This window comes from Ranitomeya imitator, chromosome 3 (genome assembly GCF_032444005.1).
Source record: "Ranitomeya imitator isolate aRanImi1 chromosome 3, aRanImi1.pri, whole genome shotgun sequence".
Taxonomy (NCBI): domain Eukaryota; kingdom Metazoa; phylum Chordata; class Amphibia; order Anura; family Dendrobatidae; genus Ranitomeya; species Ranitomeya imitator.
The window spans coordinates 550059214-550081293 of NC_091284.1; the positions used below are offsets into that span (position 1 = coordinate 550059214).

General features: G+C 42.1%; 1 protein-coding gene across 6 annotated transcripts in view; it reads right to left on the reverse strand.

Moving 5' to 3' along the window:
• Positions 1 to 10398: 10398 nt before the first annotated feature.
• ATP11A (ATPase phospholipid transporting 11A) overlaps positions 10399 to 22080 on the reverse strand; it is a 290835-nt gene continuing 279153 nt past the window's right edge. For 2 of the 6 annotated variants that reach the window (XM_069757898.1, XM_069757902.1), the window contains 2 exons: positions 20251 to 20416; positions 11749 to 13008 (listed from right to left, as the gene is read on the reverse strand). In XM_069757898.1, coding sequence (XP_069613999.1) covers positions 12751 to 13008; positions 20251 to 20416 — 424 coding nt within the window. In that variant the 3' untranslated portion in view covers positions 11749 to 12750. Of the gene's footprint in view, positions 10694 to 11748; positions 13009 to 13947; positions 14039 to 18702; positions 18792 to 20250; positions 20417 to 22080 lie in introns of those variants that run through there. The other 4 variants (XR_011319339.1, XM_069757899.1, XM_069757901.1 and 1 more) reach the window with 4 other exon arrangements.

Genomic DNA, 22080 nt, shown 5'->3' on the forward strand with positions numbered 1-22080 from the left:
AAAACAGTGCTCCTTCCCTTCCGAGCTCTCCCGTGTGCCCAAACAGGGGTTTACCCCAACATATGGGGCATCAGCGTACTCAGGACAAATAGGACAACAACTTTTGGGGTCCATTTTCTCTTGTTACCCTTGGTAAAATAAAACAAATTGGAGCTGAAGTAAATTTTTTGTGAAAAAAAGTTAAATGTTCATTTTTATTTAAACATTCCAAAAATTCCTGTGAAGCACCAGAAGGGTTAATAAACTTCTTGAATATGGTTTTGAGCACCTTGAGGGGTGCAGTTTTTAGAATGGTGTCACACTTGTGTATTTTCTATCATATAGACCCCTCAAAATGACTTCAAATGTGATGTGCTCCCTAAAAAAAAATGGTGTTGTAAAAATGAGAAATTGCTGGTCAACTTTTAACCCTTCTAACTCCCTAACAAAAAAAAATGTTGGTTCCAAAATTGTGCTGATGTAAAGTAGACATGTGGGAAATGTTACTTATTAAGTATTTTGTGTGATATATCTCTGTGATTTAATTGCATAAAAATTCAAAGTTGGAAAATTGCGAAATTTTCAAATTTTTTGCCAAATTTCCATTTTTTTTCACAAATAAACGCAGGTAATATCAAAGAAATTTTACCACTACCACTAGTACAATATGTCACGAGAAAACAGTGTCAGAATCACCGGGATCCATTGAAGCGTTCCAGAGTTATAACCTCATAAACAGTGGTCAGAATTGTAAAAATTGGCCCAGTCATTAACGTGCAAACCACCCTTGGGGGTAAAGGGGTTAATATAGATTGTTTTTTTATCTGTGACAAAAAAAAATACAATGTGCTCTACCGCAGGCAACACAAATCCAGTAATGACATTTAATTCAGCAGGACCAATACAACAGGAGAGATTTAATGCAGCGGCAGGAATGTACACTATAAAAAGATCGCACTACTTGTCATAGAAAATGAATTATTTACTCTATTAAATAAATGTACTTGTCAATATTATATATTGGTCACATAAAACATGAATTTTACATAAGAAAGAAAATGTATATAATAGTAAGAGGAAATTTACAGGACATCTAATCATTATAAACATGTTCATAATGGTAATTTAAAAGGTAGTTTTTTCTGGGATATTAAATGTGGCAAAAAACATTGGAGAGGAGGAAACCATGTACAGAAAATGTCTAGAACAGAAAATCATTGGAACTTTGAACCGAATACCCTAAAGCCAACAGGTTTAACTAGTGAAATAGAACGATTTGCTTTTGTAAATTAGCGTAATATGTTAATTGGACTAATCACTCCCATATTGACAAATGATTGGTCCGGAAATGTCCTCACCTGTGGATAAAAGACATTGTAATCTGTATGAGTTGTAATTCTCTGGGGAATGAAGACTTTACCTCCGTAACACATAAGATACTTTTCTCTTTTTTTGGGCATTTTGAATAACCAGTAAGGGACTGGCATCACTCGCGGCAAAGCACAAGTTTTTTCATTTTGTGTCTTAAGGAGCGCCTCCAGCTGGGACGTTACAGAGTACGGATATTCGCGTCCACACTGAAGACAGTAGACCCGATAAGACTATCTTCAGACATTGTGGGACATCTTATGCTGCCATCACACTAGCAGTATTTGGTCAGTATTTTACATCAGTATTTGTAAGCCAAAACCAGGAGTGGGTGATAAATACAGAAGTGGTGCATATGTTTCTATTATACTTTTCCTCTATTTGTTCCACTCCTGGTTTTGGCTTACAAATACTGATGTAAAATACTGACTAAACACTGCTAGTGTGATGGCAGCCATACTGAGGATAATACGGGAACGTATCTTCTGATCAGGTACCCAGAACTTCAGACAGGACTAGAGTGTATATATTGGAGGAATTATGGTGAAACCTATTTGATAAAGGAGCCTACTATTTTGGATTATTCACTATCCCTGCTTTATCCTCCCATGAGCGGTCTCACACGGTCTATATTTATTCACAAATATTTATTTTCATGCTATCCATAGTTTTTTTTTTTCCTGTTTTTAAAATAGGTGTGGATTTTAAGCTATAAGGTGAATTAGCCTAGTGCAAAATTATCGCGATATCACATAATTTGATTTACAATAAAAAAAATGTAAAAATCAAAATGCATTATGTTTTATAATTCACTCAAAAGTTTAGTAGAAAAAAAAAATCATTCAGCAAAGTTTTTAGTTGAAAAAATGCCCACAAAAACACCATGTAATAATGTATGTTTAGCTGTCACTTTCCACATTGAAAACAACTGATGGCCTCAAGTCTCCCTCTAAAATCCCTGCCTATCAGCTGATCATTAGCTTAGCTCCTTCACTACCTGGGGATTTTCTGTTTTTCATCTTTGTTTTTTCGTCCCCTTCTTTCAGGAGCCATAATGTTTTTATTTTTCTGGACATATGTGGGATTGTTTTTTTGCGGAACAAGTTGTCCTTTTGAATGACAACATTCATTTTATCATATAGTGTGCTGGAGAAGGGGAAACAAATTCCAAGTATGTTGAAGCTGCACATAAAAAACAATTGCGGAAATTGCATTTTAAGTATTTGATTTACCATGTTCACTATATCGTAACACTGACATGATAAAATGATTTCCCAGGTCAGTTCGCTCCACCCGCGGCTGTTAGAGGCAATTGATGGCTGATTAAATCAGCCATGAAGTGTGAGGAAAGATGTGGGCTCGGCCTGAGATTCCCCATCAAAGGCAGGGAAACTACTTTTAGTGTACAAGTACTTCAAAGCTAGTGGAGGGGTTAAAGAAATTGTCCTAGACTTTAACATGGATGGACTATCCTCAGGTCATCAATGTCTGATTAGTGTGGGCGCGACACATGGCACCCCACCGATCAGTTGCTTACGGTATCGGCAGTGGCCAGAACTCCTCAGTTATGGAGCTGAAAAGCTTAGTCAATGGAAAAGTGGCTGTGACCGAGTACTGCACATCGACCTTTATTGTTTTGATTAGGGGGCATATATCCACTATACCGTTTATGGAACTGCGCTGAGCCGTTCAGGCCATAGTCTACACGGGAACAGGTGATCGGCGGGAGGTTGGGGGTGCTGGGTGTTACTCCCTATGAATCGGACATTTATGACTTATCCTTAATATAGGCCATCAATGTTAAAGTCCTGGACAACATCTTTAATTTTATAAAGAAGTTATCATATTGATACAAAACTCCACTGAGACAACGTCTGTGATTTTATTATTCATAAAAATATTGCACAATTCACCGCATCTATAAAACATACCAACGTAATGGCCTTTTGGACAGACAATATTGTTTTGGTAATTTCTATCCAGTGCCATCATATTTTGCATTAGGATTAACCACTCACTAACTACTTACATACATAACTATTGGTAATGAAATTGATTTCTTTACATATATCTTAATTGCTATTGTTAGAAAAAGTCACTTCAGGTCATTTTCTGTTCTTTGTCAAAAACATTGTGTGCTATTATTTGTAGACAGAATGTCAATTGGCCTCAAGATGGCTTACAAATTGTACAATAAAAGTAATGGTAATCTATCTATGCCAATATTACCAGTGTGCAGCTCAGAAATGCCAGGCACTAAGGGTACGTGCCCACGATCAGGAATAGCATTGATTTGGACACAGCTCTTCTGTGCTGCGTCCAAAACGCTGCGTTCTACAATACAAGCACAGTGGATGGGATTTACAGAAATCCCATGCCCACTGTGCTTATACAGTATTAACCGCTGCGTAAACTCACCCACAGCACATTGTAACAACCCTGCATCATTGCATGGCTTTCCATCTCCCATCAGGCAGATACACCATCTTACTTACCCCTCCAGGCCATGCTGTGAGTTCTGCTCTCTGCCTGCTCCATGTTGTGAACCTCATGTCTCCTGCCTGCTCTTTGCATCCTTCCTGGCTGTGTGCTTAGGGCGGAGGCACTTCCTGGTTCTTATAGAGACAATGTGCACCTTCCTAAGGTGTCCCCAGCCAATTGCCAAGAGGCCTTAGGTACCTAAGGCATCCCCACCCTTAGGGGGATGCCTGAGCCATCAGTCTCTGTCAGTTCCTTGCTGCTGAGTTACCTGGTCCTGTCTTGCTGTATCTCTCATTACTGCCTCCCAGGAGGCTGCATACCCTGGTCCGTACCTGTATCCTGTGTCTCTCGTTTCTGCCTCCCAAGGGGCTGCATACCCTGGTCTGAATCTTTGTTCCTGTACCTTATCCCATACTTGACCCTGTCTGAACTAGGTCCTATTTCTGTGTCCGTTTGTATCTCTGTCTGTAGCATTCCCTATCCCGCTGTGTTTCCTTGTGTTCACTCCTTCTGCTCTTTTGCTCCACATCCTGCAGTTCTGCGCTTTTGCTATGCAACTTGTGGCTCTGCTCTTTGCATCCTATGGCTCTACTCTGCTGCACACCTTGCGGTTCTGCTCTGCTGCGCGCCTTGCAGTTCTGCTCTGCATCCTGCGGTTCTGCTCTGCTCCGCATTCTGCGGTTCTGCTCTACTCCCACTCCCTGCAGTTCCTGTCCCTTTAGTCTGTACTAGGTCCTCCCGGTTCCTGTTCCTCCAGTCTGAACTGGTTCCAACCTGCTCCTTTTTCCCACTCGTACCTGCCTATGTTCCTGTCCTACCTGAACCAGTTCTAGTCCCGCTAGCTGCGCTCGCCTGCCTGCCAGGAGTGCCAGCCATGCCCATCTGCCTGCCAGCTGTGCCCGCCTACCTGCCAAGAGTGCCAGCCATGCTCGCCTGCCAAGATTGTCAGCCAGAGGTGTATCTAGGGTTTCTGACACCTGGGGCAAAAGTTCAGTTTGGCGCCCCCCCCCCCCCCCCAGGACATATGTGATTTGCACATTCAGTCATGTACCGACGAGCTCCTCTCCCAAATGCTCTCAATATTCAGTGAAAAAGTGAGAGAAGCAGAAGAGATGCTCGTTGTCACATGACAATAAGTATGAAAATCGCATATGAGTGAAATGTCTATGTGATGACTACTGGTACCTGCAGAGCTGAATCCTGACATCGCAGCTTCTGAATTCTCACAACTAATGCACTGCACACTCTTAGGATTCTCCCTTGCTGGTGGACAGTCATGTCATCACAAGCATGTGATTTGTATACCTCTGACCACATTCCAACCAGACGTGCCCGGCCTCACTCAGTTCATTTTCATTGAGTGAGGCCACACATGTCTAGTCAGAACGTGACCGCACGTATGTAAAATCGCCGGCACGAGAGAATCCCAACAGAGTGCAGTGCACAGACTGCAGACTCATTACAAACCTGGACATCCCCTTTAATGCTCCTAAATAAAAAAAAAAAGCATGAGAATTAGTTAGTATTACAAATAACATTTACATCCAGGTACCTGATTGATGACGTCGTCTCTGGAGCCGTTCTTCTTTTCTTCATCTTGTCCAGACCCCATGATGAGTTTTCTCATCCACATCCGTCTCTGCAGACTTCCATCTTCTCCGCTCTTTTGCAGAAAATCTCCACATGATGCCCTTAAAGATAGAAGTGTCATTATAATGCTCCTGAATAAAAAATTGCTCCTCACTATATTGTCTGCACAAAATATGACCCCCACACTATCCCTCTTATGGTACATGCTCTTTACACTGACCTCTCCTTTCCATACCGGCCCCCTCTTCACACTGTCCTCTCAAGCTGTGTCCCCCCTATAGGGCCCAGTATTTATACTGTACTCTCTCATCACACTCCCCCTTCCTGGTATACTGTCCCCTCCTGGCTGTGCCCTTACACTGTCCCTCCATGCTACGCCCCCACTACCCAGTTTCTATTCTGTGCCCACTCACTTTTCTTCCCCCATACTGTCTCCTCACACTATTCCCCTCCCTCCTCATACTGTCTCCTCTCACATCCCTCCTGTTCACCATACTGTCTTCTCATATATTTACCCCCTCACTTTCTATACTGCCTGCTCACCTGACTCCCCATACTGTGTCTGCACACATCCCATCACCCTCATACATGTTTCCTCATATATACCCCCCATCTCCCCCTTTGCTCTTCGTTTTGTGTCCTCAAATCTCCCCCACACATTAAATTCCACATCTCCACTCCAAATCTCCCCACACACATTAAATCCCCCATCCCCACTCCAATTCTCCCCACACAATAAATCCCCCCATTCCCCAAACAGGCCCTAATCACCCCCATCTCCTCATCCCCCACAGCCCCTCATCAACCCCATCTCCCCCTCATCACCCCCACACAGCCCCTCATCATCCCCCCATTCCCCACACAGCCCCTCATCACTCCCCCATTCCCCAAACAGGCCCCCATCATCCCCCCATACAGCCCCCCCCATTCCCCACAGCCCCTCATCATCCCCCCCATTCCCCACAAAGGCCCTCATCACCCCACTTCTACACAGAGCCCCTCATCATCCCCATTCCCCACACAGGCCCTCATCCCCCCATAGCCCCCCATCACCCCATACAGCCCCTCATCACCCCTTCTCCTACACAGCCCCTCATCATCCCCCCTCCTCCCCACACATCCCCCCACAGCCCCTCATCATCCCCCATTCCCCACACAGCCCCTCATCATCCCCCCCATAGCCTATCATCCACTACACAGCCCCTCTTCATCATCCCCCCATTCCCCACACAGCCTCTTATCATCCACTACACAGCCCCTCATCATTCCCCCATTCCCCACACAGCCTCTTATCATCCACTACACAGTCCCTCATCATCCCGCCATTCCCCACACAGCACCTCTTTATCCCTCCATTCCCCACACAGCCTCTCATCCACTACACAGCCCCTCATCATCACCCCCCCATTCCCCACACACCTCGGTCCTCTCCTCACACGGCTCCATGCTGCAGACCCTCAGTCCTCTAGCAGCCTCAGCAGCTTCCTGCTATGGTGTCTTCGCTGGACTGAAGGAGGCCCCGCCCCTTCCGGTGACATCATTACCTCCTGAAATCACCTCCAATCTAGTAACTGCAGTCAGATCTTCAGTTGTATTCGTGTCTGTAAGATACGAGTACAATTGAATACTGGGAGCCGGCTGTCAGCTTGACAGTAGGCACAGAGAACAGCTGACTCCCAGTCCAGGGGGGTGGCAGAATGCAGCTGCCAGGGGAGACACTGTGGACCACCGCATTAGGCGGCCCAACTGCGCCCCCCTGCCAGCTGCGCCCGGGGCACAGGCCCCGGCTGCCCCCTAGGTACGCCACTGTTGTCAGCCGTGCCCGCCAGAGTACCAGTCGTGCCTGTCTGTACGTATCCACACCTATTGTGTGTTCATTCCCTCGGTGGGATCAGCTGCCAGAGCCAGACACTGCCCTGGAGTGTTACCTGGCAGCTACCTGTGGTACAAGTCTGACCTCACCTCAGAGGCTCCAGTGAACACCAAGGAAGTTGCTTAGTCATGCCCCTTCCAGGGTAGTCTGGTTTGTGGCACACTGGGGCCACAATCCCTTGCTCACACCACCCAGTCAGGGCGCGAGCGTTACATGTTTACAAGCCGCAGCATGTTAACTAGCATCTCTGCAACAGACATAACCACAATAGAATGTATTAAATGCGGTAAATCACCATTGTTCAATGAACACATGCGGATTCACCTGTGTGATTGAAAGCAGCGTTTTAGACTAAACAAAAATACTGTACACTGCGTCCAAAGCGCTGCTATTTCCTGATCGTGGGCACGTTTTTACAAACCTGCAAAGAATGATGGACAGACTGACATGTGCCATAAGCCTACCTACCTGTACGTTTACAGTAGTGCAGAAGTTTCTCAGGCTGATCTATGCTCGTATTCAGAGTTGTAAACCAGAATTATTTTCCATTAAATGACATATTATTGACATATTAGTAATATTTTGTTGTATTTTATAGCATTGGGCAAGAAATAGCAGCTTTTTATTACACACTGACTTGGTTATATGTATGATCATTTCCAATATTTTATATAGTTTCCAAATTTGTCAGCAATTCATGGATGTCCCTTTCTCTCATATGAAGCTCCAAATCCCCTGCTCTATCTGCACGGTGTATTCAAATGTCGCCAAATTGTTACTGCGACTACAAATCAGTTTCATTCATTTGAATGGGTGTTGTTTGGGGAGCGATGGATATTTCTGCAACACGTCTGGCGTCTTTGAATTCACACCCTTAATGACTTAGCTCTTATAGCCCCCAGGAGCAACAATACAGACCCAACAGATTTCATTAAGTTTTGTTGAAGAAATGACCATGTAAATACTTTTTATTCAGATGCTGTAAAAAGTGATTTTCAGCAGCACAGAAATTATACAATTTTCATTTGTTGATCTTTGTAGCTGGATTTATATTGGGGTCACATTCAGAAGGCTGTAATCCACTTCTTTATGGGAGAAGAATACATAATGGGAACCTGTCACGTAATTTGTCTGGTTGCCAGTGCGCAAGCGCGGGATTTACTCAGAGATTGCTGTGACATCAGGGCAGTACAGAACATCAATCATAGTGTGAGGTCGTGAATATTATGAAGAGGACTGTGACTGGAAAGATCAGCACCTCGCATGTGACTTAAAGATGAAAAGTGTTTTATTGACATGAATACTTGGACATTTTGCTTGAAAACACCATGTTAGGGCCCTTTCACACATCCTGATATTTCCGGTACTGGAAAAATAGTTCTGGAGATATCCGTGTGCGCGTGTTTCATACGTGTGGCAACCATGTGCGCTGGGTGCTGAAGACAGTTCACATTATTGTCCCCTGCTCTGCCTGCGATCAGGGGACAATTTGATGAGTTGTATACAAGTGTAAAAATTAAGAATAAAAAAAAAAAAATCACATGATACTCCCCTTAACACCTAATCCCATGAAACCATTGTCCCCTGGGAACAAACAAAAATAAAAAAATAACAATATCCCTCATCTGTCTGAAGTTGAAAGAATCCATAGTGTCGCACACTGTAATCCATCTGTGCGACATTTGCTCATCAGCGTGAGCCATGGCCTGATGTGACTGCTCATGCTGAAGAGCTGGGGAGAATGACTCGCTGCAGCCAGACCGGGCCTCACGTGAGAAACAGTCTCAAGGTGCAGTGCAGAGCTCAGTGAGTTCACCACAGTTCACCGTGAGACATTTCCTGACGGTGCTAGCAGTGATCTCACTGAGAACTAGCTGGAAATGCAGCCTCAGTGACCTCCAGTAACCTCGACAAGGTCACCGACACTGCGCTCGTAGCAGCTCATTTTCCAGTGGTTTTCAGCCTTGATGGTCGAATCGTCCAGGCGGAGAACTATTTAGCAAGGATATGGACTACAGCATGGGACAGAAAATCGGACAGGTGAGGGATATTTGTTTTTATTTTTTACAGGAGACGATGTCTTCAATGGAATTAGCATTAGGTGAGTATCACTGTGTTTGCTATTTTTAAATAAAAATTAAAAGTGTGTTTTTTTTATTTCAAATAAAGGACTTTATACTGGCTATGTGTTTATTCACAATATAACATACAATTAGCATTAGTAATGGATACGCATCTAATAGACGCCTCTTCATTACTAATCCGTGGGCCTGATGTCACCGGACAATACAAAGGTGACATCAGCCCAACAAATATCAACTCCACTTCTCACCGCCACAGGGCAAGTGGGAAGAGCAGAACAAAGCACCTAATAGATGGGGCAGCTGCGGGCTGCTATTTTAAGGCAGGAGGGTCTGATATCCATGGCCCCTTACCAGCCAGAGAATACCAGCCCCCATCTGTCTGCTTTAGCTTGGCTGGTTGTCAAAAATGGAGGAGACCCCGTGCCTTTTTTTAATTATTTGTTTTTTACCAGGCAGATCAGGGGACAATGATGTGAGCTGTCTTCAGTACACGGTCCGTGGAAACACACTGACATGCGCACTTGAATGGGTCTTCATGTATAAGTGTCTCCAGAACGTGTGGAAACTGTCACCACAGGTGCCGAAGACACTGATGTGTGACAGAGACCTTAGTGATAAGCATTGCGGCACCTGGGAAAAAATGAACTTTGCTTCTCCTGGGAGCTGCCAGCTTTCAGTCATGCAGGTATACCCAAAGCTGCTACAGTCATCACTCACAGAACTGAAAGCAGCAGCTGAAAGCATGCACCAGGACAGAGTCAGCTGTCAGGCAGTGTTGGGGCATACTTGCAGCCACTGCCTCTTAGTCCTGTGAGCCGTGACTGTATTTAACCCAGGCATACCTGCATGACTGAAAGCCGGTAGCTCACTGGAGAAATAAAGTTAGTTTTGAGTACTGTGGCCAGGCACGTTCCCTTTAAACAGGAAAGCTGATGGGTTCTTGTTAAAGAGGTTTTAAAGATTCAAAATACATGGCTTCTTTTTTCCAAAAATTGCACCAAACTGATCCACCGATTTTTTTTTAACATTTTTTTATTGCATTTCAATTCGGACCGATTCACTGCAAAAGAGTCCAGATATACAGACAATAGCAGACATAACTCATGGACAGGATTGGTGCCGTCTCTGAAAGAAAGCAGCTAGATTTCTCCAAATCTTGGACAACACTCCTTATGCCAAGAACAGGACTGAATCCCAAACTCTTCCATAGACAAATGTTTTTTACTTGGGAGTCTGATCAGGTATCGGGTAACCTGCTCCTATATCCAATGCTCTTTTCAGCAGAGAGTCTGTGAGGAAGGCTTCACAGGCGGAAAACCTGTAGGAAGAGAACCCATTATACGTCTATATAGGTGAGTGCCACAAAATCTTGTCCCCAACACATTTATTAAAATAATAACAACCCCTTTATGAAAGGAAACAATTGCTAAAAATTTGCTATGTTATATATACAGTAATTTAGCCCACAAGATTATATCTAGGGGGACACAGCTGCAGGCGTGGGTGCTGGTCTACACATATATTTAATGATATGTCTGCAGATTTTTGCTAAGTAATCTGAGGACAGCATGATGTAGAGGTTAAATCACTGAATTCAGTGGTGTGTCACTTTTTAGGTCATGTGCTGTTGTTTCCACACAATGAAAGTTTTATCACTAGGACATTATCACTGCCTGGACAGTCCAGGAGACTGCTAGACCAACCACGCCCCCTCCTCTGATAAGCAGCTCACTGTCAATAGACAATGTACACAGAAAGCTGTGGTGTAATCAGGGATAGCTTTATGAGCTCTGCTACATCTAAGAACACTGTGTCACGACTGGTACATCACTGGAATGATACATCACTGGAATCTGGGTCTTTTTGCCTACATCATGCTGCTCTGGGAAGAGGTATCAAAAACCATCTGACGGATTCCCTTTAAAAGGAACCTGTCACATCAGAAAACGTTATTTACCTGTAAGTATGGGGTTAATCTGTAGGTAAATTGCCTGGCCACCTGAAAGTGTAGCTACTGGGCGCTGCCGGCTTTCAGTCATGGGGGTGTGCATGGAAAAGCTACAGTTAATGCTCACAGCACCACTCTCTAAACTGTGAGTGATGACTGGAGTTGCTCCGTGCACACCCCCCATGACTGAAAGCTGGCAGCTCTCGAGAGGAAAGAAGTTCATTTTCTTCAAGTAGCTGCACGGGAGTGCAGTGGCCAGGAAAATTGTAAGGCTATTTATCAGCAGATAAACCCCATATCTACAGTTTTCCAAGACAGATTCCCCTTAATGCATACTTATGCACTACACATCCATAGACACATACAATACCACGTTGTTACATATAGTGTAAATACATGAACTACTCACGCCAAGAAACTGACAGTCACAGAGAACATTTTGTTTTATTGTGCATTATTTTGCAGGTATTGTAACCTCTCCACAAATTTGGTCTTTTATTGTAACATTTAAGCGTAGCTGGCGTTATAGCAACATGTGACAGATTAACTAAACACGGTATTATAATGTAAGAGAGGGTATGCCCAAAAAACTATAGCTGCAGCCGACCTGAAATTGTCATTTAATCCTGGGCACACCATCTCTGACAAATTCAGCTCTACTACATCCAATGACATATCTCTTCAACGCAGATATTTTTACAGATGGAAAATGTATATTGCACTATTTCATTTTTTTACCTTTCTAAAAATTATTTGCATTTTTTATAGCTTAAATTCAATGATATGGTTTTTTTTTTTTTGCAATGTCGCAAAGTAACAGTACTTCCAAATATGCACGACTAATAAGAAACAGTGTATGTCACAGGACACAGCACACATCTAGGAGGTCCTGGGGAACGCTACTGGGGGGACACGGGTATTACATGAACAGGTTTTGGCAACTTACAATGACATGAGCATTAGACAGAGTTTCTGGACAAGAAATGAGCACAAGAGAAACACCAGCATGTTCTTTTGGTACCAGCAGAGGAGAGAAATAGAGAGGAGGGTCTTCAGTACATGACATATTGTGCTCCATCAAACATCAACTCGTTGACTAGAACATAGTAGAAATCATCCACACACACAGTTCAGTAGTATAAAACAATGAAAGCAGCCAGGACTAATAAACCAGGATTATCTCCGGACAGGGACTTGTACAGTGTTGTATCAGTCACACAGTACCAGACTGTGAAAATTGTTCATTGCTGCAGTGTTTAAAAAAATAACCACCGGCACCATAGGCTACGAGAGGAGGCATTATTCCTATGGTCAGGGGGCGTAGGCGTCCGCGAGGCTACGGTTCTACTAGACAATCATTTTGCTGCTTCTCCCAAATTATAAGATAAAAAAATAAAGAGTTTCTAAAGGCTTGCAGTGGTGATGTGTCACACGGATGTTTCCAAGCCTGACCTGCTGAGGTATGAGCCCGTGCTGGAGCTAAAGCGGGTGTTGGAGTAGCCAAAGAGGGATGGGAGTCTGAAATAATCATGGTTTTGCCAGTGAGTGAGCATCACTTTTTTAGAATTATAATTAGACCTGCTGGCAGCTGTGCTGTCAAATTCGTTGCTTTGGTAGTTTGGGCTCTGCATGGAGGCTAGAGGTGTGAACTCAGAAAGGTGGTCCTGAGACAGGCTGGAAGCATTCTGTAGAGAAATAGAAAAACATTCAACTCAGGAATCATACAGCACAATGGAAGAAACAAAGACTAATGGAACAATTAATGGGCATCAGTTTTGGAGGCACTAGATTTTTTTTGTCCAGAGATCTTCGCCCTTTCATATACATTCACTTTGAGCAAAATAGGAAGCAAATGCTACAGTTGCTGTTGACTTTCTGGTAATCACCTAGGACAGATCAGATCATTAAACCATTAATATAGAATGTTCATTAACCCATGATTATTGAAATAATTTGATCACAATTTATTAAGCTATAGTCTATAGATAGAAGAGGGAATCTCTTATTAATATTCTGACTAAGGGAACCCAACTGATCCCGAGAATGTGGTTATTAAGAGTACGACACTTGCTGTCTCCAGCAGTCCCATAGCAATAGAATGTAGTAGAAGGTCACATGTTCAACCTAGACTGGACTGTTCGTGGGAAAAATGGAGGTGCCTATATAATTTATAAATACTTAAATGTCGCATTGGACTTACATGCTGGAATTAATTCTACTATATAGGTATTAAGGCATAATAGAAGATTTCACAATCACAGTCCATACACAGCAAGGCAACATTTTGCAGAACTAGAAGTCATTATTATGAACATTGGATATGTCAACAGTCATTAATAGTTTCCAGTTCTTCAGTTTCCAAAAATTGAAATACTAATAGTAAAGTATTTGTTTTAGAATAACTCAATGGTTTACAGGAGAAAGGAATAGGGGGCAAGAGACCTATTAGTATGTGGTCACTGGTTAGAGTGCAACACTAAAGGTTTATTCTGAAATAGCAGAAAATGCTGGAGAATATAGATGTCACGCACAGCAAAACGTTTGGAGGAGAAATGTCCAGAGTTTTACCACACCAGAAGGAAAATACAAAATGCACTATGGTCACATTTACGTATTATTGTTACCTATTCAGAGCACTTGTTGAACTTATCTGTCAACAGCACTGGAATCGTCCAGAAGTCTCCTTTCAATGTCCACATTTTGTTTCAATATCTTCTGTAAGGATGAGGAAAAACACTAATATCTGAACATGCATGAGTGTAAGATGTGGATTTGTATGGCTCATCATAGCTGTATGTACAAAACTATTGAGAACTTGCACCAAGCTAATGATAACACCTGAAATTACCTTTTGCATTGCTCGTCTCCTGAACTCCACCTGATGGTGTTTAAATCTAGCTAATCTGGCACGTACCAAAATGCCAAATTACCAAGATTTACTCAACAAGTCAACACTCAAGTTTCTTGTTGGTTCTGTGGTGGTAAGAGTCCACATTTGCTAAATAGAAACGGTCTTCAGATTCATGCTGCCCGCAGTTTGGACAGCATGAATATAATAACCAGTTCCATTTATGTTCTATGGTGTTTCAGCATGGATAAATGTTGTGAATTCTATTGTTAAGCTCCCTCCTGTGGTCATGAATGGTACTTCGGCTGGTTCTGTCCATGGGCTCCCTCTGGTGGTTGTGAGTGGGGCTGCGGCTTCTGAGGTTCCTTCCACAGGTGACGAGGTTAATTCGTTAGCTGGCTGCTCTATTTAACTCCACCTAGATCATTGCTCCATGCCACCTGTCAATGTTCCAGTATTGGTCTAGTTCTCTCCTGGATCATTCTTGTGACCTGTCTTCCCAGCAGAAGCTAAGTTCCTGCTTGTTTTTCTCTGGTTTGCTATTTTTCTGTCCAGCTTGCTATTTTGATTTTTGTCTTGCTTGCTGGAAGCTCTGGGACGCAGAGGGAGCGCCTCCGCACCGTGAGTCGGTGCGGAGGGTCTTTTTGCGCCCTCTGCGTGGTCTTTTTGTAGTTTTTTGTGCTGACCGCAAAGTTACCTTTCCTATCCTCTGTCTGTTCAGTAAGTCGGGCCTTACTTTGCTAAATCTATTTCATCTCTGTGTTTGTAATTTTCATCTTTACTCACAATCATATGTGGGGGGCTGCCTTTTCCTTTGGGGAATTTCTCTGAGGCAAGGTAGGCTTTATTTTTCTATCTCTAGGGCTAGCTAGTTTCTTAGGCTGTGTCGAGTTGCATAGGGAGCGTTAGGAGCAATCCACGGCTATTTCTAGTGTGTGTGATAGGATTAGGGATTGCGGTCAGCAGAGTTCCCACGTCTCAGAGCTCGTTCTATATTATTAGTAACTACCTGGTCCATTATTGTCCTTACCACCAGGTCGTAACAGTACAGGTGGACCCCACATATAATGACTGAGTAAAGATGAAAATTACAAACACAGAGATTAAATAGATTTAGCAAAGTGAGGCCCGACTTACTGAACAGACAGAGGATAGGAAAGGTTACTTTGCGGTCAGCACAAAAAACTACAAAAAGACCATGCAGAGGGCGCAAAAAGACCCTCCGCACCGACTCACGGTGCGGAGGCGCTCCCTCTGCGTCCCAGAGCTTCCAGCAAATAAGACAAAAATCAAAATAGCAAGCTGGACAGAAAAATAGCAAACCAGAGAAAAACAAGCAGGAACTTAGCTTCTGCTGGGAAGACAGGTCACAAGAACGATCCAGGAGAGAACTAGACCAATACTGGAACATTGACAGGTGGCCTGGAGCAATGATCTAGGTGGAGTTAAATAGAGCAGCCAGCTAACGAATTAACCTCGTCACCTGTGGAAGGAACCTCAGAAGCCTCAGCCCCACTCACAACCACCAGAGGGAGCCCATGGACAGAACCAGCCGAAGTACCATTCATGACCACAGGAGGGAGCTTAACAACAGAATTCATAACAGATAAAGCACAGTTGAAGATAATGCACGTTAATATCAGTATTATGAAAGATGTTGGGTGGGCTGCCACATGTCTAACTGGGCAAATCTGCATCTCATGTAGATTCTGTTGTAATTATATGTACCTGGTAAATAGGACTTCTGTCTATCCAAGCCTGGAGCACATTTGGAGATGAGGTTGCTCCTGTGTCTTGCTAAATGTAGTACATATGTTTCCATATTTTACATGGTTCCTTAGGTCTTGTGTACAATAGAACACGAATACAGTGATGTCAACACACAAATCAGTTTCCATGAAAACTGGAATGTAAGCTGCAAATTCTACACAACCAAGATGTCCGCTTAATATCGGCGAGCTGCAGCATTGAGTTAGTTTATTTTTCAAGCAAGCATGAAGAGCAATCATTTCAGAACATTTCTTTTTTCCAGGAAAGAATTGAAGTCTTAAATAATAGAAGCAGACACAAGTAAAAGTAATCTCAAAGGCATATAAATCCTCCAAAGATTTTGCTGTTGTTTTCAGCCAAGCCTTCTATTCCCAATGGCGATGATCACAATCTGATGTATTACACTGGCAGGTAGCCATTAAACACTTATAGACGCACACCCAACTAATGTTCAAACATCAACATGTGCTGCAAATAATGACCAACTTGGCTCTTTCCAAATACATTTATTCTAAAAACTATAGGACTTTTGCAATAATGAACTGAATGCTTATTATCAGCCTTTAAAGACATTTCTGAAATAACTACAGAATAAACCATCAATGTTCAACACTTGGGAGACAAGTCTATCTCTATAAAGGGATCTGCCTTGCATCACATAGCCTTAGCCAGTGTTTCCCAAACTCCAGTCCTCACAGCCACCAACAGATCGGGTTCTTCGGATTCTCTTAGTATTGAACTGGTGAGAGAACCTGTTGGAATTATTAAGGCATAATAAATTGTATCACATGTGCAATACTAAGGAAATCGTTGAAACATGACGTGTTGGGGTCGTGAGGACTGGTTTTTGGGAAACATCAGTAAACTTATAGCTTACAATCCGGCCACTGCTGTATGCATATGAATAGTATCTGTAAATAAGGTTATATAGTCACACTTCTGGTAGATTTTCTATTTTTCTCATTTGTTTGAGTACCAGAAAATGGAAATAAAAGTTACATGACCCATTGATTTGAATATCTTTTTTTTTTCGTAAATGCTGTTTGTCGCCATTCCATCAGCTATCAGATTTTTGGGTGGATAAAAATTGTAGTCTGTACAACTTTTCTTCTGTCTAAAAAAATGGATAACGCAGGAAATGAACACTTGGCATCTTTTACTTTACATGGATGGTCATCTGTTATGCTTTCTGTTTAACACATGCATTTTTTTTAGCAATGCTAAAAATGTCTACAAATAGATAACAAATGAAAACTAATGTTTCCATCTCTGCATCAGATGTGTAAAACGGACCCGTTTATACTGTAAATGTTGCTTTACATCCGGTGTCCTTTTGTATTTGCTTTTGTCCTTTCTATTTTTATGTACAACTGGATCAGTTACAAACGGATACCGAAAATAAGTGTGAATCTGTGCCACACAGTATGAATATAAGGGGAGAGCAATAAATGTGGAGGATATTGAACAAAAAAACATTTTTGAGGATTACCAATACCCAACGATTTGTATAGAAATTGACTGTTGTACAACTCGTACAACAGGATGAGATTGGTTCCACTTTCTGCAATGTATGAAAAGTAACTTTCCTGTGTCCTCACAGCTATCAGAACTTTGCTTCTAAGGGCTCATGCAAACTATCGTATTTTCGGTCCGAGTGCATGCCAACAAATCATCAGATCGCACTCGGCCAATGTTAGTCTATGCTGTTGTGCACATGTCCAGTTTTTTTCCTTGGACCAAGTCTGTCCGAGGAAAAAAATTGCAGCGTGAATTGAATCTGCAAATCGGATCGCACTCAGCCATTCAATGGGAACATTAAAAAAATTGGACTGCATTAGAAAGAAATCCGAGTGCGATCCAATGTTCACGGACTGACAGAATGGAGTCTTGTTTTTTTCCTATCTTCTCCACATCCCTCAAAATTGGATCACACTCTGATCAGAGTGTAATCAGCATAATCGGCTCGATTTTCTCTGATGAGAGAAAACATGGTCGTTTAGTTGTTATTATGTAGTCTGACAAGAGCTGGAATGCGTGACTGCATAATAATGACTACATTTCTCATTCTTAGTCCTTAATTGTTGGAATTTTGAATATAATTTAAAGGGATTGTCCACTACATGAGCAACCCCTTCTTAATCCCTAGGTTTCTTCCCAGTAAAATAATAACATTTATACTCCAATCCAGTGCCGGCGCCATTCCAAAGATGTCAGAACAGGCTCACAATGTCATGGGATCCCTCCGGCCAATTAGTGCTTATTCTACTCTCCCCACCTTCAGGCAATTCACATACATCCGGAGGAAGTAAGAGCTGCTGCTGTCTCATTTTCACTGGATGTATGTGATTTGTTCAAAAGCGGGAGAGTGAAGTGGCCACTGATTGACCACAGGGATCACATGACATTGTCATGCGAGCCCCAGGAGAGCTAGTGCCGACACCGCTGGAATGGCGCCAGCACCAGAGGTGAGAACAAGAGTTATTTTACTGGTAGGAAACAGGAATTCAGAAAGTTGTCAGAGTCATGGACAATCCCTTTGAAAGAAAAAAACCTAAGAAGTGCAGTATAAAATCTCGCTCTATGTCTTCTATTAATACTGTGGCATGATATACCACATTTATAATATAATAAGTAAATATTACAGGACACTTCTGGGCTATACAGGTAAATGGATTCCTATTTCAAACATGGGTACCTTTAGAAACAAAAACAGAAAAAAATAAAGTCTGGAAACCAAGAAAAAGTCAGAAAAAAATATCACCTTTAGGTCCATTAGAAAGTTATATTGGTCGCGGTCTGAGAGAGCATAAAGATGGTGGACTGCTCAACAGAAAGGCACGGTTGTTTAGTCTGTGAGTTCCCCAGAAGGTGGCAGCAGGTGCCCACGTGCAATGTGTAAGCAAGGGTGCAGTTATTAATGCAAAGCAGGTAGGAGACAGGATAGGAATGAAGCAGAAGGAGAAAGAAACACAAGGGAGGTTTCATTAAACACTAAAGCAATGCTAGTGCAAATTAGTCTAATATGAGACAAAAGCTCAATAACATGTGTGATGGGGATGTTCTCATTCATCTTAGGCTGCGTTCACATGACTGAATTTTGTGAAGAATTTTGTCTGAGTGCTGACATCACACTAGGACCAATTCTAACCATGTGGACCATTCTTTTTTGCATTCACCGATTGTCCACGTGAAAAAAATTGCAACATGGACTACTCTTCTGTAATTCGGATAAAATTCACATTTTCAAGTCTATGGGTATGCAAAAAAAAAAAAATCAGATCCCATTTAGATCAACTGTTTGTGATCCGTTTTTTAAGACTATATCGCAATTGTTATCACGTCGTTGATACATTGCAATTGTAAACTGTATTGTACAGGGCCCTGCCCTATTCTGCCCTTATTCACACTGATGTTGTTTGACGCATGGTATATTACAGTACAAATTAGGACCATCCTGATGGGTACACCTTGTTGTGGTGGGATGGCTTTTAAGCTTTTTGGATCAAAATAGCGTTAACTAAGTACAGCTTTGTTATTTGCATGTCCTATTACTATTCACTTACGGTATTTACTATAGGGCATATGGTTATTTAGGTTTTTTTTTCTAGGCTTTTGTCTGTAAATGGCCACAGTGTGAACGTGCTGTTAAACTTTGCACATATACCAGTTTATAGTCGGGCTCATTTATTTGGATTTACTGCTGATGTATAAGAATGAATGGCATACGGATAACAATACAGATGAAAAACAGCCCTTTTTTTCTGGATGAAAACCAGATACTTTTCATATATTCTTGTGAACATAGCTTTAAAATGTAATTTAGTTCTTTACATTTAAGCAAAGACACCCATAGTCCACTGGACCGTGTTTTTAGGGGAATCCTAGTGACTTGTTAGATATTGGTTAAGACAAATAATATGCTGTGTGAATGTACTAGATATTGAGCTTTTCTTTCAATATACAGACATTGGTCACAAATCACATAATCTTTATACTTAGATGCTAGAAGCAAATATCAGTATCGCAGAATCACCTTACTAGAGTGAAACATCTCATACATAACTGGATAACGTGACTGTAAGCTTACATACCGCAAGTGCGGGCCAAGATACAGTGAGCGAAGGTCACAGAGCAAGTGGTGGTGTGTCTGTATAATATCAGTGATGTGCTAACAGGATGTCCTACACTTGATGCCGGTAATATAAGCCTGACACGTTACTAATTACTGCACGGAGTGTCATGTGAATAGTAATGTCTGAAGCAAATATTTAACAATTAGACTATTATTACATTGGGGAGGGTAAATTACCTGGATCCTTTCTGTTGCTGTAGGCCACAACTGTCTGCATATGACCTTCTTGAGAACATCAGGCAGGAGACTGACGGTAATTAGGAGTAAAATGCCCAGCCATGCAGGACCACTGGCCAACATTTGCATGAACACATAATACATCCTCTGATAATTGAGAAAAGGCCTAAAATAGGAAGAAAACACATTAACAAATCACTAGTTTTTCTTAACAATAATTTTATGACAAAATTAATTTTTGTTTAGACTTAGAGCCCAATTCATCAAAGCTTTAACGCCAGTTTTCTGGCATAAAAAAGCACTGAAAATTCACATAATTTTGGCGTTGCTGGAGGATGTACTGAAATATGTAAATTTTGGTGTTCTCACGCCAGTTTTGCCCAGTTTCCACAAAGCAGGCGGAGCTGGAGCAGGAAAAGAGCATAGCGACCGCTTCTTGTCAAATTCATGATAATAGGCAGCGATCACTACGCCACAAATCTTACTCAAGCGTAGAATGGAGTAGGATTTGTAGCGAGTCTCACGAAGAGGTGTACGCCACTTGTCCAGGGCTCCCGATTCATGAAGAGGACTATGCTCTTAGAGCGTCTATCAGTAACCCATCTCATCAAAATGACTCATTTAAAGAGTTTTTCTTAAAATCGCAAGGGATCCTTTATCCAAAAGATGTGTTTAATAACATTTGCAGCTTATATTACAAAATCTGTTGACAGATTTCTTAAAAAGAACCTGCTGCCTAAAGGATATAAGTTACCATGTTTCATGTACTCTCAAAAAATATATTTTCTTTATTGGAGATGCTTTGGGTTGTTAAACTGTTGTGGTTGAGGCTGGTCAGAAAGGGCTGGGCTCAGACGGTCTCCATGGGGAGTTTTTTAAGGTTACATGAAGAGTTATTGCTTCCATACATGCTTACAGTTTTTCAGGAAGCCCTTGCTATAAGACACTTACCAAGATCTATGAAAGAGGCTATCTTACTGTGGTTATTAAAGCCAAGGAAAGACCAGGAGAGATGATGACTAAGATCTTGGCTAATAGATTGGCAAAAGTAATAAATGAGGTTATTCGTGAGGACCAAACTGGTTTCATGTCCAATAAATTTACAGCAATTAATCTCCATCAATAGTTTTAACATTTACAGCAGAGTTCTGCCGATACTGGGCAGTGCTCTCACTAGACGCTGCCAAAGCTTTTGATAGTGTTGAGTGGAGCTACCTGTGGGAAGTTCTGGAGGGGATGAGGTTTGAGTCTAATTTTATATCATATACAGGGTGGAGCGCGGTAATTTGCTGATTTGGGAATGAAATAAAAAAATTATGATCATTAGAAAAATTTATTTTATATTTTAATTATACTGAACAGTAATGGAATTTTTAAATTACATGGTTTTAAATAGTGTATCTGGCAAATGTCGACCTTCGCTATCCACACACTGCTGCATACGTTTTCTGAAGTTTTCATGAACTCTAACAAGCATGTCCACTGGTATTCTGCCAATTTCAGCTTCAATATTGTTCCTTAGGTCTTCCAAGGTGTTGGGACGGTTGATATACACCTTAGACTTCAGGTAACCCCAAAGGAAAAAATCGCATGGGGCTAAATCTGGTGAGCGTGCTGGCCAGTTCACATCTCCCCTCAAAGAGATAAGCCGTCCAGGAAACATTTGCCTCAAACAATTCATGGTAACCCTCGCTGTGTGTGCAGTGGCACCATCCTGTTGGAACCATGTATCCTCTAGTTCCATTGCCTCAAGAGCCGGCTGAAAATAATCCTGTATCATAGACAAGTACCGTTCGGAGTTCACAGTTATGGCACGACCATTATCCTGAA